The 18,774-nt window shown below is 39.4% G+C and overlaps 1 protein-coding gene across 3 annotated transcripts in view; it reads right to left on the bottom strand.

Annotated features, from left to right (window-relative positions):
* Window positions 1–18,447, bottom strand: part of FBXW11 (F-box and WD repeat domain containing 11) — a 121,491-nt gene extending 103,044 nt beyond the window's left edge. The window contains exons 1-2 of one of the 3 annotated variants that reach the window (XM_045551179.1): window positions 18,030–18,213; window positions 9,039–9,199 (exon numbers count right to left, since the gene is read on the bottom strand). Coding sequence is in view for 2 of the 3 variants with exons in the window: in XM_045551178.1 (XP_045407134.1) it covers window positions 18,030–18,074 (45 nt within the window). In the remaining variant the exon portion in view is untranslated. Of the gene's footprint in view, window positions 1–9,038; window positions 9,200–18,029 lie in introns of all 3 variants that reach the window. The other 2 variants (XM_045551178.1, XM_045551181.1) reach the window with 2 other exon arrangements.
* Between the last annotated feature and the right edge of the window lie 327 nt (window positions 18,448–18,774).

Here is an 18,774-nt window from a genome sequence, read left to right as displayed (position 1 = left end):
CAAGCTGTTTAAAAATAAGTATACAGTATTGCTAATATTTTTGTTTGAAAACTCAGCTGCATAATTATAAGAAAAGTGATAGAAAAAGAAGAATCACAATATAAATATTTACTTTATACACAATTTGCCAAAATAAAGCCAGGTTGGAGTTACATTTTTTGCCAAGCATGTTATTTGCATATTATAAAACTAAATTTTACAGTTACAATAATGCATGAAACTATTACTACTGCCTTCCAAAATTAACAAAACAGATTATAAAAACAAGTGGTAAACTTCCAGAAACCGATTTAAAAATGAAAAGGTTTTTAGAAATAAGACTCCCTGTTGTATGTGATAGAGTCTGATTTACATTCTTGTCAATACGTATACACATACTCACATCTATCAACACAGTCATCCATTCTACATCTAAAATGTCTCATTTCCTCCTCTTCATACCATCTGTTACTATCTTGTCATTTCTTCCCTGGAATATTCCAACAGTCTACTAATTAGTCTCCCTGCTCCAATTTGTCCTGCTCTAATGCATCCTTTAAACTGAAAGCCAGAGTGTGATCTTTGTAAAGCATAGATCTTGCCGAACTTTATAATCAACTCTCCCCTCAAACCCCATTCAACCACCCTCACACACCTCCTCCAATCTATGCAAGGAGCACAAGCTCAAAAATTTACATGACCAATTAGATAAAGTGAAAATGGCCTTATAGGGGCTACAGTGAACAGAAAAGTATTAATACAAGCTCTGACTCAGAAGGGCGACTACTACTGAGCTCCAATTTTCAAGCAAAACCAGAAATTAGTGTTTTGATATGAAATGTCCCAATTTTCTTAATCTGTGCAGACTAAATAAAATATGTCTGTGAAGCTCTACCTATCCACCAGCAGTCTGTAAATTATGACCTAAAGGGTAAAGTCCAAGATTTGGTGGTTATAATCTACCTTTCCAAATTCGTCTACCTTTCCAAATTCATCTACCTCCGTCCCTTCCACACAAACTATACTGCAACAATCCACAGAACTACTTACTTGTCTCCCCAACACACAACACATACCACTGTTTGCCAGTCACTGTTCACTTGTTTACCTCAGCTATGAAAGGCACCCGGCCCCCCGCCCCAATATATCCATGTCTATGTCTAATTTCTGCTCAGGCCTCAAAGGATAACTTTGAAAAATGTCCTGTATGAAATTTCCTTCCTTCTCTAACTCCCACAACACTGTACGTCTACCTCTCATGAGACTTACCAGTTTTCACATTATGCTATAATACTTTTTTATGTAAAGGACTGAAAGCTTCTGGAAGTAACATATGCATCTGATTCTATTCTGTACTTCCCGTTACCAAACAGTAGCTGGAACAGAGTACATGCTCAATAATGAATTATGAAACTATTTATCTGCCTATTTATGTAACATTATGTGCCTCAATTTCATGGTCATTTACCAAAAGGTGTCACAGATTTTGAAAATCAAAAGGCTAACCAGGTTTAGAAAAAAATCTCCATGATATTACATTTGAATTAGAAATGGCTCTTTATAAAATTATTTCTTAGCTCTGTCCACTGAAAGGGTATAGAAGTAATGACAACCCACAGCAATGATTTTTGTTTCTAAATACCATTCCCCACTAAAAAAGACACCAGAACCTGTTGGAGAGAGAAATGGCAGATTCCTAATCTCCAAGGGAAGTACAAGATGAGCCTGAGACATCTTGTGCCAAAAAGTCAAGAAACACACAAAGAACGATGGCGTCATGTCAAAAGAAAGCAAGAGCTAGGCCGGCGCGGTGGCTCACGCCTGCAATCCTACCACTCTGGGAGGCCGAGGCGGGTGGATCGCTCGAGGTCAGGAGTTCGAGACCAGCCTGAGCAACAGCGAGACCCCGTCTCTACTAAAAATAGAAAGAAATTATCTGGCCAACTAAAAATATATATAGAAAAAATTAGCTGGGCATGGTGGCGCATGCCTGTAGTCCCAGCTACTCAGGAGGCTGAGGCAGTAGGATCGCTTAAGCCCAGGAGTTTGAGGTTGCTGTGAGCTAGGCTGACGCCACAGCACTCACTCTAGCCAGGGCAACAAAGCGACACTCTGTCTCAAAAAAAAAAAAAAAAAAAGAAAGCAAGAGCTATCTGGAAGGAGCTCTCAGCAGCCAAATCTGGGACAATAATGAACCTCAATGAATACTGTAATTGATTAACACACTGAATAAATAAAAGCCCAAGAGAATATGGTGATAAAGGAAGAAGGACAAATGGGGGTGGCCTCTGTGAATGCTATCATAGCTAATAAATGTATAAGGAATGACAGAATTAGAAAACTACAATTTTGCAGCCTCTATCGTAATAACCAATTTCAGGATCTGGGTGCTGAAATCACTAGGCAAAGGTTGTAGTGGTACAGATTTACAAGGTGCCAAAATAGTGTCCCATAGATTCCTCTCTAATAGCAGCGGAGAAAATTTTACCTTCAAAATGGAAACATCTGGCTGTTACCATGTTGGCCAAGGGATCAAACTTAGCTTAGCTCATAATGGGATAATAACCTGTCATTAAATGCCTCCTGGTATGACTCAATGTGAAGTACACTTCACTTACGATGAAGCACTCTTGTCAAAATATTTAACCTAGATGCATCTCAATTAACTTCCACTTTACAGGAAGTATAGTAGCTAGAGAAACAAGTTAAATGACACCATAAGGAAATATTTAAAAAAATGCAGAATGTTGCATATCCTACAAAGCAACTGACTGAGCTATACTGTTCAAAAAAGTTAATGCCAGGAAAAAAGGGAAAAGGATAGAGAGAATGTTCTAAATTAAGAGAGTTAAGAAAAAATAAATAAATTTCAAAAATTTTTTAAAAAAAGAGAGTAAAGGGACATAACCAAATGCAAAAGGTGTACTTTGTCTAGATCCTATTTTGTTGGTTTATTTGTTTTAAAGGAGGGAGGGTGCTATAAAAGACATTCTTGGGACAATTAGGAAAATTTAAATTAACTGAAAATCTGATATTATATTATGGAATTACCTTAGTTTTCTTAGATGTGAAAATGGTATTATGGTTATATATATAAAATATATGGAGATAGATATGGTTGTGTGTGTGTGCACATGTGGGGAGAGAGGGAAGGGGAGGGGACAGAGAGGAAGGGAGGGAGACAAAGGGGGGAGGAGGAAGGAGGAGGATGAGAGGGAGCGGAGAGAGAGAGAAAAAAAGAGAGAGAAACTGACTATCCTTATTCTTAGGAGATACATGCTGAAAAATTCAGGGCTTAAGTATCATGATGTTTACAAATTACTTTCAAATTTTTAACAACAAAAAAGGGTGTATATTGGGGGAGGAAAGGGGACTGAGGAAAGGAAGGGAGAGGTGGGTAGCAGAGAAATGATCCAAACAGCAAAATGTTAACAAAGGTTGAATATAGGTGGAAAGAGTATATGGGTGTTTGTTGTACTGTTTTTTTCCCAACTCTTCTATATATTTGATATTTTTCATAATAAAAAGTTAAGGGAGTGGCTGGGTGCAGTGACTCACATCTATAATCCTAGCACTTCGGGAGGAGGAGAGGATCACTTGAGGCCAGGAGTTTGAGACCAGCCTGACCAAAGTAGTAAAACCCTGTCTCTACAAAAAAGTTAAAAATTAGCTGGGCATGGCTGAGAGAGGACAGTTTGGGCTCAGCAGTTTGAGACTGCAGTGAGCTATGATAACATCTATAGCCTGGGCAACAGAGCAAGACCTTCTCTCAAAAAAAAAAAAAATAATAATGGAGGGAAGAAAGAAGAACAATTTAAATATAACACCATGAGAGTATCAGGCAATAAGAATACTCTTGCCCAACAAACCCTGTAAGAGTATGAATTGTTGCAATGTGACTGGAGAGCAAGCAATAGGGCAATATGGCAATGTCTGTCAGACTTTTAAAAGGCACAATCCAGCATGCCTACTCCTAGGAATCTGTCCTGAAGATACACTCCCTCATGTGTGAAACGACATATGCACAGTTATTCTTTATAGCATTATGTGTAACAGCAAAAGACTGGAAATAACCTACATATGCATCAGTCCAGACTGATTACACAAATTATGGCATATTTGTGCAATAAATCAGCATGCATCTTTTAAATCATCTCAAAAAACCTGAGAGCTCTTGGAAAATGATATAAAAGATGACCAAGTCATATTTTACATTAAAAAAATCAAGGTGCAAAACAATGCGTACAGCCTACACATATCTACAGGAAGGTTACACAAGAATGTAGCTGCGTGACTAGAACTACAGGGAATAGCAGACTTTGGTTTGCTTGTATGTTTGTTTGCTGTATACTCCCCCTCACACCTTATTAATCTTGTTCCATAGATATATTAGTAATTTACTCAAAAAATTGTCAAGTATTAACTAACTGTAGCTGTAATGAACTCTTCATGTCTCTCTGCTTTCGTTACCAAAACTTAATTACAGTGGAGTTGCAGGTCACCTAGGAATTAGGGTCTGAAGTGAGTATATAAGGTGAAAATAGCATATAGCAAAAATATGCCTCAAAAATCCCTTAAGGATATACCACACTAGAGAGCAACATAGCATCTCAATAATTCCAACACAGCTCATTTCACTCCAGCACTGGAACAGTTCTCTGTTTCTTTAACTGACTAGTGGATAAAATAGCTGGCTTGTATTTAGGCCTCATGTTGTGATGTTAAAAATGTGTGTCTTTAAAATATCATAATCACACTCATCACAGCTAGATAAGAGGCATTCAGGAATTGAGACAGGCTGAGAGAAGAGCAGATTTCCATTTCCCATCTCACACTTGATCAGATCCCTCACTGTTTAGGTTCTTTTTCTCTTGTTTTTGTCACCAGATGCATAAAATTGAATTTGTGTAAATGTACATAAGATGTGCAGTGACAACACTGAGTTTTTAAGAACACATTTCAAAAACTGTGCCTCTATTAATTAAACAAACTATTACAGTGGAAGAGAAAATCACAATACAAACGTAATGGGCTATTTTGCTAACTGGGTATAAGTACAATATTAGCTAGCTGTAACAAAAGTCCCAGGTCAAGAGGAAGAGAGTGATAACAATACCTCTTGGTCATTATCACATATGATCTTAGGTTCTAACCTTAGCTGTAGGCCATTCCTTTATGTTGGCATTCCCACACACCAATATATATTATAGATTCTTAACTATACTAAGTAAAGTCAGCTACCATTGGGGCTAAAAACTCCCAAATATTTCTCCCTAACCCTACCCTCTCTTATGATGGCCAATATTCCTACTAGATACTCCTCTTAGACAATTCACCCATACATAGCCAATTAGAATTCACCATAACCCAAACTGAACTAATTCTTTCTCCTCCCCCAATCTGCATTTCTTCTAGTAGTCCCTATCTTGGAGAAGAAAACAAACATCCATTCAGGTGCTCAAGGCAAAAAAAATCTAAAATTCATATTATATTCTTTCTCTCTCCTACTACAATAAGCAATCCCTAAATTCTGTAGATCCTACCATCTACATCTCTCTCAAATCCACCCCACCTCCATTATCCCCACTGTCAATGCTCTGCTTCACCTTCATCATTGCTCACTTAGACTAACTGGTCTGCTTGCTTTCAGTCTTTTCATTCCATCTTGCACACACCTGCCAAATTAACTTCCTAAAATACGAATTTGGTCATATTACTCTCTCTACTTTAGGAACAGAAGGAGAACAAGTCCCAAAGTAAGGATATAGTGAACTAAAACAAGCTCTATTTAATAACATGATGTAATGCAAAGAGTATGTACCATCAGGTATATATTTTTATGAATGTGTTTCTATTCTACAACATACTATATATGACCAAGTTAAATAAGCTAATACATGTGTTTTAGTAGAAAGAAGCCATAGGGAAGCAAGAAAAATTCAACTGTCTTTTTAGAGTTCAAAATGAACACAAAATGGATCACGGCAGTGATGAAGGAAACTTAAGGAAAACAAAGTGCCTCCTGGATCTTTAAGTCAACAGTGTATTCAAGCCAAAAAAACTATCTAAAAAGGAATGCTTTAATGAAAAAAGGATTTGGGAAGCAAAAGCAAGCAGAGAAGTTGATGGAAGAGCTTTTGTCATAGGGAAAAACCACTATCCCTAAAGTAAGCTGGATGAAGCTGTCTCAGTCCCAGTCCAGCAGACATCTCACTTCCTGGGTTGCGTCTATGATCTGACCTGGTGGGTAAAGTCTGCCTACCTGGAGAGAACATTCCAGTCATTTGGTTGAGCCTTCAGGTCCCCCTGACTATTGTTTCTTATTTGAAAAAAATTAAACCAGCATATTAATTAGGATCTAGTAAGTAAATCTATCAGAAAAGAACATACTAATTATGCCAACACACATATATCATTATAAATTAATAAATTAGAATTCTGGTTTTACACATTAGTCTTGTAAGGCTGGTTAATGTTAGTCCAACCCTGGGATAAGGAGATGCTTTGGGCATGCTGATCTGACCAGATTTCTGAGGGAGCTAAATCAAGGACGAGAACTAAGATGATGTTAAATTCTAAAATTGCACATGTGGCTATTTAGATGTAAATTTAATTAAAATTAAGATTAAAAATTCAGTTACTTAGTCACATAACCACATTTCAAAACAGTCACATGTGAATAGTGGCTACCACACTAAATAGTGCAGATACTGAGCATTTCAATCATTGCAAAAAGTTCTATCAGACAGTACTATTCTGAAAGATAACCTCAAAATAACCTCTTGCAAGTTATCTTGGGAAACAGCCTGAGCTAGATTGTTTTCTCAGAAGGTAAAAAATAAATATTCAGGCCGGCAGGCGCCTATAATCCTAGCACCTAGGGAGGCCAAGGCAGGAGGATTACTTGAGGCCAGGAATTCCAGACCAGCCTGGGCAACATAGTGAGACTCCATCTCTACCCCCACCCAAAAAAAGTATATTAGCAGGACATGGTGGTGCACATTTGTAGTCTCAGCTTCTAGAGAGCCTGAGGCAGGAGGATTGCTTGAGCCCAGGAATTTGAGGTTGCTGTGAGCTGTAACTGTGCCACTGCACTCTAGCCTGCCTGAGAGAGGGACCCTATCTCTTAAAAAAAGAAAAAGAAAGAAGGAAAGAAATATTTAACACTTGTTTCCTTTCCTTTTGCAATGATTTCTTGAAATCAAAATATATAGTTTGTCTTCAAGATTTCTGCCTCTCTATTATTGGATTATACTCTAAACAAGAGGTAGTACAGCAGAGGTTAGAAGCATATTCTTTGAAGCCAGACTTACTAGGTTCATATCTCATCTTTGTCTCTTACAAGATATGTGATCATGTTATTTAACTACTCTATCCCTCAGTTTCCTTACTAGTAAAGTGGAAATAAAGGTACCTACCTCATCCAGGTTACTACAGATTAAGTATCCCTAATCTGAAAATCCAAAATCCAAAATGCTCCCATATCTGAAACTTTTTGAGTGCTGCCATGATGCTCAAAGGAAATGTTCACTGGGGCATTTCGGACTTCAGATTTTTGGATTAGGGATGCTGAACCAGTACAGTGCAAAAATTCCAAAAAAAAAAAATTTGAAATTCAAAACACTTCTCGTCCCAAGCATTTTGGATAAGGGACACTCAATCTGTATAAAGATAAAATGAATTTATTATACACATAAAGTATCTAGAATCATGCTCAATACAGAATATTAACAACTATTATTTCTACTAGTACTATCACCACCACCAGCAGCTTAACAGCTCTTCAGAGAACAAATGTGAAAAATGCTCACAAGGGAGAAATATTAGCAAATGTAAATGAATTAAACTAAAATGAGGATCACAAAGTCAGAGTGCCAATCTATGATTAAAAAAAAATGTTTAAGATCAAAGGGAGTGGGGTAATCTGGAGAGACTATTAAATAACAAAAAGTCATGTTTTCAAGAGAGTTGCATGACAATATCTTACTTGTAAGGCAAACAAACCACTGGTCAAAAGAAGTCTATAGAATGAGCTACTGAGCTATTCAAATAACCCATAAATATGAAGGAGGAACTGAGAAAATACATGCTTGAGTTCACTAGACCAAATGACACTTCCCTGTCAAACGTGTTTTGACATTTAAATGTACTGCCTTTTTTATACTCCCTAAATTATGTTTAAGTTCACTTGATGGACTGAAGATCTGATTTTTCAGTAAGCAAGCAGAGTACCAGATCACATCATTAAAATACCATGCCAAACAATGATCCAGCATGTGTTCTTCCAGTGGAAACCCATGATAGAAAATCACACTTTGCTCTTAAAGACAGGCAATTTAAAAATCTAGAAATTGAAGTATAAACTTCAGCAAACATAGTAAGATGGAAAGAGTTAGAGCTTCGGGGATACACAGACTCAAGTTTAAAGCTTGGCTATGCCTTTTACTAGCTGTATGACCCTAAGCAACTTGCACTTAAAGCTTCTGAGCTCCATTTCACTAGCTGTAAAATGCAGGTGAAGTCCCATGCCAGTTAAGAAATGTATGTACAGTGCATACAAAGGTGCCTGTAGCAGATGCTCTCAATAAACAGTTGCTACAGTCAGTAAACCTTCCTAAGAAGACCCTCCTTCAAGAGTCCTAAAAATAAAAGACCACCACTTCACATGGCAATTACAAAATATATTTTGACCAGGTATATATTAACTATAAATCATGTGAGATAATGCCTCAAAATTACCATTTGTTTTCCCTATTTTATAAACTATTCCCCAAACAAAATTTCCCTGTTTACTATATTCCCTGTTATACTATGACTAAAAACTGTTTGGGCCTATGGTAAAAATAACTGCACTTACTACACTGAAACAAAGTTTTTAACTAGCAATTCAGCCACATATACCTCTACTGAACTACACTCAAACATGACACTAAGCACAAATATCTAATCTTTCTTCCTTTCCCTATTAATGGACAAAAGAAATAAAGGAAAGGATTTTTTAAAATTTCTTTCAGCGAGTTGAGTTCCACAAAACAAAACAATACAGGGTAATCGCTTACCTGGAAAATATTTTGTACTTCAGATCCACCAATCCAGAATGAATGGGGTATTCCCTTTCAGACTAGTCTGAGAAAAGACAGCAGTCAAGCATCTTCCAAGATTCTTTCCGTTTACTGTATCCAGCTTTCTTCAACAAAATCCCAAACATGCACTTCGGTAACTGTTGAAAGACAGAAAGCAATCCATACACCCACCATGGCACCAGCGGCAAAGGACAGCCACCAGGAAATGGAAGGAAGGGTCAATGGAATGGTGGATCTGAGGCACAGAAAAAAAGTTACAACCCCTGAGTCAGCTATTTGGCATAAAAGGTCTGTAGCAGTATTCCTCACCTCTGTGTTGAAAGAAGGATACGAAATTCTACATAGCAAATAACAAAAACATCCCTAATATTAATATTTACTCATGAAAAATAGCATGCAATTTACAAAACAGAGCAGCTACAAACTTCCCCTATCATCCACATAAATTGTCCCGACCATTCAGCTACCATGAACTTTCTTATCCATTTTCTAAGACTGCTCCTCCACCACTACAAAAATAGTTTGTCAGCCAAAAATAATGATACGTGAGGTCTCAAATATCTCCCAATAAAGATCTTTATTTAAGCACCTAACAAAGAAATCTTTTGGTTTGCTACATACAAGACATCAATCATGTCTACATGTTACCCAAATCCTCAACCTTCAGTTGAAATGCAGGACATTTTAAATCACATAATTTAAGAGTGAACTTCTGATTCAATAAAGGCCAATCCCCTACAATGGCCCATCACTGGGTAAACTGGGGAAAAATAAAGAACACTAATAAACAATTTACTAGGTGACACCTTTAAATAAAAGCCCACTCCATATCATATTAACATTCTTTTTCTACCATACCAAATTAGACTGTGTTCTAAACTGAGAGAGAAAAAAAGGCACTTAACAGGATGACACAGATAAAAACTTAAAAGACTGTGAGCTTACTTGCACATAAATTTGCTATTTCCTCAACTGCTATTACACTACTGCCAAAATGCTTTTGCAGTAATTATAATAATACCTACCTTTATTGAAGGACTATTAATGGGCCAGGCCCTTTACATTAATTACCCATATTTAATTCTCAAAAAAGATGCAGGGAAAGAAGTAACTTGCCCAAAGTCCCACATCTACTAGGTGGTAGAGCCCATGCCCTTTTCACAGAGAACTGCTGCCTCCCAAGTCCAAGGGTCAGAAAGGCCATGATTTCTGGGACAAGAGAAGAAACCAAGCTTTACTCTCAAAAGCCCTAAGTTAATTAACTTTAGAATGGAGAACTACAAAAATACAGAAGAATAAATATTTCAGCCCAGCTGAACCAGTTGAGCACTCCTGAAAGGGCTAACTCCCTAGGTCCTGCCACTTAGAAAAGTATGTCATTAACAAAGAGTCAAGCAATTCAAAGGCCCACAACATTAACGTTAAAACAAAATACATTATAATGGTGCTCCAGTAGTCTTTGTGTTTAGCAGCAAAGACTGTGTCTGTAACAAAGAATCTCAAATCCAGTTGAACCCAAGTAATGTTTAAATTCCAAGATTTGTTAAAAGTCCACAGGCAATGACTAAAGATGTGCTGCTTTTTCACATTGTAGGCAAAGCAATGGAAGTGACTAAAATACCAGTCTATGATTAACTTCACCATAACAATCAGATAAAAATATCTTAAAACCTACAACTTAAAAGAGGTCATATAAGTAAAATCCCAAGCAAATAATGAGTGCTCAAGTTTTTCCCAGTAAGTAATATTACTCTTGAGTCTAAGAATAAATAAACCAGGAACCCAATTTTGATAAAAGTAGCTAGTGAGCTATGTCTAGTAGCTAACTGCTAAAGCAATATACTATGGTTTTCAAAGTATAACTTACTGTTATATCCAAAATGCAGAACAAGATATAGCAAAACACAACCACAATAATTTGACTAAGACTCATTTCTGGACCTCTTGAATCCTCACACCTTTTCCTTATACTAGTCAGTTAATTTTTCCCTCTTCCCTTGGAAAAAAAAAATTTCTTGAATGCCTAATTTGTGACAGGCCTTATGCTAGACATACAAAGATCAGCAGACGCCAGAAGAGGAGTGTCAGGACTGAGTTCTTCCTGTCCTCTGTCCCTTTCTGCCTTTCAAGTGGTCATTTCAGAGAACCAAAATATATCTTATTATTTGTTCTCAAAACTGCTTAAATGTTCTCAATGTCATTCTTTAAAAATAAAAATTAAAAATTACTCAAGTTCCTTTTTCTTAATAGTAGAGCCCTCATTTAATCTTTCTTTTCTTCTGTGGATCCGAGGCTCTAGAGAATGGTTTCCTACATTCATTATACTTGTATTTGCACACCTCTCTCTACTCACAAGCACAACTTTTTTTCTTTTCATTTTTCATTTTAATGTCCCAGTGTTTCTACTTTATAGCTTTCTATTCTGTGAAGGTCTTCATTGTTGACTAATCCAGAGAGGGAATTTCCTAAAAATGCCTCCTGCTGACATCACAGAACTCTGCAATCTTTTGAGTTTTGTTAAAACAGTAAGATCCAGATTAGAGATACACCCTACTGGACTGTCAAGTCTTCCTGGTTGGTCTCTCATTTGCCTACAAAGACAAACTTCCTATTAAGCAATTGTGATCAGCAGAAACTTAACAGAAGGTAACAAGCACATTCTTGACCAACAGGTTTTTCTCCCTCACTGTCAATTAATTCAATAAACACAATACAACTCAGAAGGAAATCTTATATGGATACTCACTGCTGATTCTGTGAAGGCCAAAATCATCAGCTTTCCTGATGATAAGAATAAGAATTCAAAAATCACAATTTGCCAGTCCAAACTAAACTGATCAAACAAACATAAATCAATGTTCGTTGTTAATATAAACTAATCACCAGTCTTTCTATCAGGATACCTAAAACAGGGCTGGCTGGGTTCTCTCTACAGTTAGAGCATAGGTCTAATTATACCAAATTGTTAGTTCTTAGTAACTGTAACAGTCCCTCCCAGATTTTCCAAGACACTATTGATTCTATATTATTTCATCATTTCCTCCAAAGATGGCTCATCAAATGTATGGCTAAAAGCAACTGAATGTTAGGACTTTATAAAGCTTCACAAATAAATACATGTACAATGCAGGGGAAAAAATTAAAACCTTTTCCACACCATCTGTCCTGATTTTGCTTTACAAAATATGGTCCCTGTACTTGTGAGGAAAGTTAGTATGGCCAGCGCTTGCAGAATAGCAAGCCTCCGCAAAGTCCTTTCACATACATCACTCACGTAATTGTTCCAGAAACTCAGAGCCAAATCTAAGTTTTCTTATTTTTACAGATAATAAAATCATACTACAGAAAGGTTACCTTTTGTAAGGTGACACAGCTAGCAAGTGACAAAGCTAGGATACAAACTTAGGTGTTTCCCTCTAAAGCCCATGCCCTTTCTGCTAAATCGTGCTTTTCTAGAGTCATAGAACCCTTAGAGCTTATGAAATGTTTGGCAAATTCACACCAACAGATTTAAAAGGAATTTGGTTTCCTCAATTCTTTGCTATCAACCACTCTCTGGGATATATAAATATCAATCTGTACATGTGGAAAAGTCTGTAATACTGAAAATGTGTATGGATGACCTGTGTACCACATACCACCCACCCTTCCCCCTCACCAGTCTTTCTCCCCAATTCATTTCTACCTTCGTCTAAGCTTATCAAAAGGAAATCTTAAAAGGTTTCACAGCACAAAAAAAGAAAACTTAACATGAATTTAAATCAGTAAGTATCTACTGAGGACCCACATGCTAAGCACTGTGAAGGACTAAAAGAGCAATCAGATACACCCTCTGGAAGAGGAGTTTATTAGACACAATCACAAGTTGTTATAATATACAAGAAGATATGATAAGTCCCAAAAAAGTTAAGAACTGATTATTGTGAGAATTAGCAAAGTAGGTGAAATTTCCCAGAAAAGAGGATGGTTAAGATACAGGCAGAAGGCAATAATGTATGAAAATGATCACCAGGAAATTCAACTCAGCATTTACTGAACACCTACTACAGAGAAGGCACTGTGAGTCTGAAGGAGCTGTGTGTCATAGGAAGATAAACAAGGCCCCATCCCTTCCCATGAGGAGTTTAATCATTTAATTGGGGACACAAACAGGTAACTATAATACAAGCCCAGAATATGTTAAGTGCTACAAGATAAATACAAAGTACCAGAATTCATTCATTTAACAATGATTATCATGTAGGCAGTGCTACAGACACAAAAACAAGATGGTATCTGCCACCATAATATAAACTGACATCAAGAGAGGTGGCATTTATTGTGTTTTGAGGGTAGATAGGACTTCATCAGCCTAGTCAGAAGAGAAAATCACTGAGATGTGACCTAAGCCAATCTGGCCAGAGAACCAACTATTAGGTCCTTTTGGTAAATATCAGTAGCCTTCGATAAGTGGGCTTAGGTCAGCTCCTATCAGTGCTGACAAAGGAAACTACGAGGACCATGGTCCTCCATGCTTTGGCTGGATTACAGAATAAGGGAGGAAAGAGGGAGGAAAAGCCAGAAGAGAGAATGGTATTAGAAGGGAGATTGCAATTGGAATCACTAGGACTTGAAATGCTTTCACTTCTGTGAAGTGCAAATATCACAAGGTAGAACCCAGGATCCCAGAGATCTCACAGAGCAGAAAACTTTGTTTCTAGAATTCATAGGCTCAAACAGCACTAATCAGAGGGATATATACTGTTTTCTGTACCTATGTAATGGCTTAGAGATTCTCCTGGGCTAGCTCTCTCGGTCTGCAGGATACAGCTATAGTAGTAAGGGGCCAAGAATGCCAAAGACCGGTGTGCAGGAAACATGGTTATCCTTGTCAAATCTGAACAGACATCTAACCTACTGCAAAATCAGGGGTAAAAATTGATATATTTGAGCCACAGCCTCTTTAGGCAGGTCAATGAGGTCTGTAAATATAAATAAGTATGTGGCTAACTTATTTGGACCCTACAGAAACATGCGTCTGTCTGATTTTATCTGCATTTGGTATAAGTTAGCATTCCACTAGAAGTACATGAGGATAAGTGACGGGGACAAAGTAAGATCCAATTTCTTGATGGAGTTGCTAAACAATCCCACTTACCCCACTTAAAAAGTCAATAACAACAAGGAAAAAAAGATCCAAAAAGAAAACAGAAAAAATTTCCAGTTTCTTTCACCTCCTTGGCCTTGTGGCCTGCCTATACTTCAACAGCTTTACAAACTATATTTATATCACACCTCCTTAATAAGGATCGATGCATTTTAATGTATATTACTTCATTCAACAAGTAATACAGCCACTTAAGAGATAACACAGAAGGGAAATGACTCACTTAACACATTAACTGCCATGTGAGTTGAGTGTATGTAACTCACAAGTCTCTTCACCTTGGAGCCGTGGTGAACCATTTTTCAAGTTGCATATAACTTACACACAGAAAACAGTAAGATATAACAAATTTTTCATTAAATTAGAAAGGATCGTTTCATTTTCAAAATTTTTACTATATTTTCATAATGGAACACCGTGGCCCCAAGGAAAATTTTTTTTTCTAGTGTGACAGTCAACGTGTTAAAGTCCCTCAGCAAAGTGGGGAATCATTCCACAATGAACAATGGAGTATATACTGCCCATTAACTGTGTAAAGGGGGGAGGAGATTCACTCACAGCCATCCATAGAGGGGGCAGAATACCTTTCTTAAACTTAAAACATCAATTTCCGCTATCTTCTAATCTGGGGGTTAACCATCTTTCTCTTCCAATCAGCAGCTCTTGTGAGTGCTTTCTAGTGATGAGTGCCTGAACATCAACACATATTTCTAACTCAAGGGTTAATAAATGTCACGTGATATATAATGTACAATTCTCATTCTTTCCAGTGAAGTCCACCAAACTAAACATAGCCTGGTGAACTTTGTGTGTTTCAAAAATGGATTACTAATTTTCTACCTCATTCATAATAAGGCTGATTTCACCAAAGTCAGAAGTTTGAAAAACAGGCCCACCAACTAGGTAGAGTATTGGGTCAATATAAGGCCATGAAAGTCATCTGGTTGTTACCTTATTTACCATCAACAATTGTAAATTCAGTTGTCTGAATTAAGCTTACAGACTTAATAATATTAAAGTCTGAATCCTATGCAGTGGGGCAGTGGGAGAAGCCAGGCCTTGGGGACCCAGGCCTGAGGCAGGGATAGGAGTCAGAGCAGGGGTTATATTTTGGAGATTTAATTATTCTGCTACCACCAGCTTTATTTCCTACTAAACTTATCAAAAATCCAAGAAAAAAAAGAAGAATCAAAATCAAGGAAAGTAGAGGGATGAATATTAAGAAATGAAGATAACCAAGAAGTCTCTTTCCTCTTTTAGTATAGCACCCTCTGAAATATCAAATGAAAGTTATCGTGTTAACCATTAAGTACCAAACTGGTATATGCAGCACAATCACAAATACCTGAGTATTGAAGCTGACTCATAAAAACCTAAAAATATTTCATGCTTTACGCTTTTAAAATACCATTAGTTTAACCCCTTCCCCTTCTTCAGTCATGTTATTTTGAAAACAATGTAAAAAAATATTTTTAACCTAGTTCTAGAAACCATAATTTAAATGCAATGAATACAGAAAGCCATCTGCAATTAGATTTTAAGGCATTATCATTCCTACATTTGATCCTGGATTTACTCAATCAGTTGTTAAGCACCTGTGCTATCTACTGTACTAAAATACATATAATGTATGTTTATGAAAAGAGTTGTGTAAGAGTCTTAACTAATATGCCTTTCAGGAAATACCAAAATTCTTAAATAAAAAGTCATTTTAAAATTGATCATAACTACAAACTCTTTGTTAAATTTTCTAAGAATCCCAATTTAAATCCCAGTTTATAATGTCCTTAAAAGGCTGAAATCTCTTTTCAGATCAGAGACAAGTATTACCATGTAAAAACAAAACTTTTTAAGTTGTGAGCATAAGAAGCCAGTAAATTTAAGCCAAAGATTTTTTTTCCCCATACACTCGAAGGCACTGACTTGGGTTACTCTGTATTTCTTCTAATCCTTTTGAAAATAAAGACATTTTAGCTATTTTCTTAAAGAAACTGAAATGGAAGGAGCTTGGAAGAGCTAATTTCAAAGAGGTACCAAGTTACAACTTTTCAATATGAAATATTCCTTCTGTAGTAAGTATTGTATGTTGTTAATAATATATAGTGTATATGTCATTCCAATTAAGATATGTAGAAAATAACCCGCTACAAAAGCTGCAGAATATCAAACACTTGCCTACAAATTTGATAAATTATGCTGAAAAGGAAGAATTACTCGATAAGTGATATTATGACTTTTAAAACAACCACACATGCACACACACACACAAAAATCAAAAACTACCAGGTTTTCTTTTTTCTCCAGTTTTCAAGAATGCTGGAGAAGACCAGTTCTGAGAATTACGCCAAAGACAGCAAACATTAAGCTGCCTCTGTATGTATGCTACTGTATTTCCATTTTTAAAACAAGCATCTCAACTCCCCAGACACCGTCATCCACAGAAACCATGCAGCTATCCAACAGACTTTCAGTGTCACCATTTATTATTTATAGCATTAAATGGGGGAAGTGGCTCTGATGTCACCAACCCTACCCAGTGGAATCACTGACTCAATAAACATTTTCACACTGAAGAAAATCTGGCTAGGAAAACATTTTGCTGGGTTAAGTAGATTCTTCCACCTTTCCTCTCAACCCTGGGGTAAAAGTTGTTAACTGTGTTAGGAGAGATACAAAGAAACTGTCAAGGTTTCCACAGGAAGAAACCCTGGGCATGTCCATTTGCTGAGGCAGACTTCCTCCTCCCAACTCTCCAGAGCCCAGTTTGATTTCCCTAATGTTCAAACTGGCAAGGCAATACCTGCCATATTTTATTTCTTCCACCAAATCATCCACCAATTAGCAAATTCTTCCCTTCTACTGGCCACTTTCTCATGGTCCTGTTTCTAAAAATCCCTTCTGGCTCCAAATCCTAAAGCGGAAAGGGGTGGGGGGGAGTCCGCGGACCAGGGAGCCTGGCCTGGCTGCCAGTGGTTTCTAACAGAAGAGAGGTCGCCTCCCCAGGGGCCAAGGATTCCCCTCCTTTTTTTTCCCCCCTCTGAGAAGAAAGAACTGGCGGCAATCATGAGGATGACCCCCTCCCCCTTCTTCCCCAATTTCCCAAAGCAGCTCGGGAACACGTGAAGTTACGGATTCTCTTTCCTGGGGGATGGAATCCAGAGTACCTGGGGCCTCGCTATGCAAACATCCCTCTCGGCCGGGTAGGAAACCCTTTGTCCGAGAAGCCGGACACCACAGGGGCCCGGGAAAGAGGCCCCCTATCCGCCACAGCCTCAAACCCGCGAGCTCCCTACCCGCCAGCCCTGTAGGGCCTATCCCGGCATCCACACACCCCTAGGCTGGGAAGAGGGTGCCGAGACTCCTCCTAGGACGCGGAGGCCGAGGCTGCCCTGACCGATGTCCTCCCTACTCCCTCCCACCACCTCACTCGGGCTGAGTGGGGCTTGCAAGCGCGGTGCGGGCCTGGGCCAGAGAAATACAGAGAGGGAAACATCGCCTTCTAAAAGGAGGAGAATGAGATGCTAGAGCTGGTGTGACCTAAGTCTGCAAGCATAAACGAGCGAGGGTCGTCCGAAAGATGGGCCCGGAGACGGGACAGGGAGAAGGGAGAGAACGGAGGGGCAGAGAGGGGGCCGGGCCGGGTCCGGCCTGAGAGCTCGAGGGATCCGGAGGAACAGCGCCAGGCCCGAGGCCAGGGAAGGCGGGTGGGCCGAGGCGGCGGGGAAGGGCCAGAGCCGGCCTCCCGCCGGACGTTGAGGGGAACAGGCCCGCCCCGGGGCCAGACGGACGGAAGAACAGACGGTCCAGCGGGCCGCACTCACCATGAGCTCGATGGTCTTGTCCTCAATCACCGAGTCGGGCTCCATGGCGACCCCGGCGGCCCCGCCTCGCTCTCCCCGCGCAGCAGCGAACGGCCCGGGCGGAGGAGGCGACGGCGGAGGCGGCAGAGGCGGAGGCGGCTATCGCACCCACTCTAGCTGCCAGCCCGCCCGGGCCGCCGGCAGCTCCGCCCTCCCCCTCGGCGAACGCAGTACGCAGAGCAGGGACTACAGCTCCCAGCAGGCGCCGCGGGCCCCGCAGAGCGTTATGGGAACGAGAGGCCGACCGCAGGCCAATCTCTCCTGGCTGCCCGAAGCTGAACCCTGAGCTGCAAGTAGCACTGGCCTGTGCACGCGGGACGTGCAGACCTGAAGAATTAAGGGCCCGCTCAGGGTACGGCCTCGAAAGCGCCACGACTACATGTCCCAGAAAGCCCTGCGCTGTGATTCTCCTTCCGGCTAGTTACTGCTGACTTCCTGGCCGCCCAAGGCTGCCCAGACCGGGACGGAAACTCCGCGGCGACTCCTCACTTGTCAGAGATCCTCTGTGTGCGACCGATATCCGCACATGCGCAGTCGATGACCGCAGTGCCCACTCGACGCCTGGGTAGCTGCGCGGCGGGTCCGCGAGTGTCTGGTGATAGGGCCAGATGGTGGAGACAGGTGGGTTCCAGGCGCGTTAGGAAGGTGTAGCAGCCTGAGGCTCAGGTCTGCGAGGGGACCAGAGGGTGAGAGAAGCTCTGCCAGG

Source organism: Lemur catta, chromosome 5 (assembly GCF_020740605.2).
Source record: "Lemur catta isolate mLemCat1 chromosome 5, mLemCat1.pri, whole genome shotgun sequence".
Taxonomy (NCBI): Eukaryota; Metazoa; Chordata; class Mammalia; order Primates; family Lemuridae; genus Lemur; species Lemur catta.
Note: the sequence above shows the minus strand (reverse complement) of the source record. Positions and strands in the feature narration are given on the sequence as shown.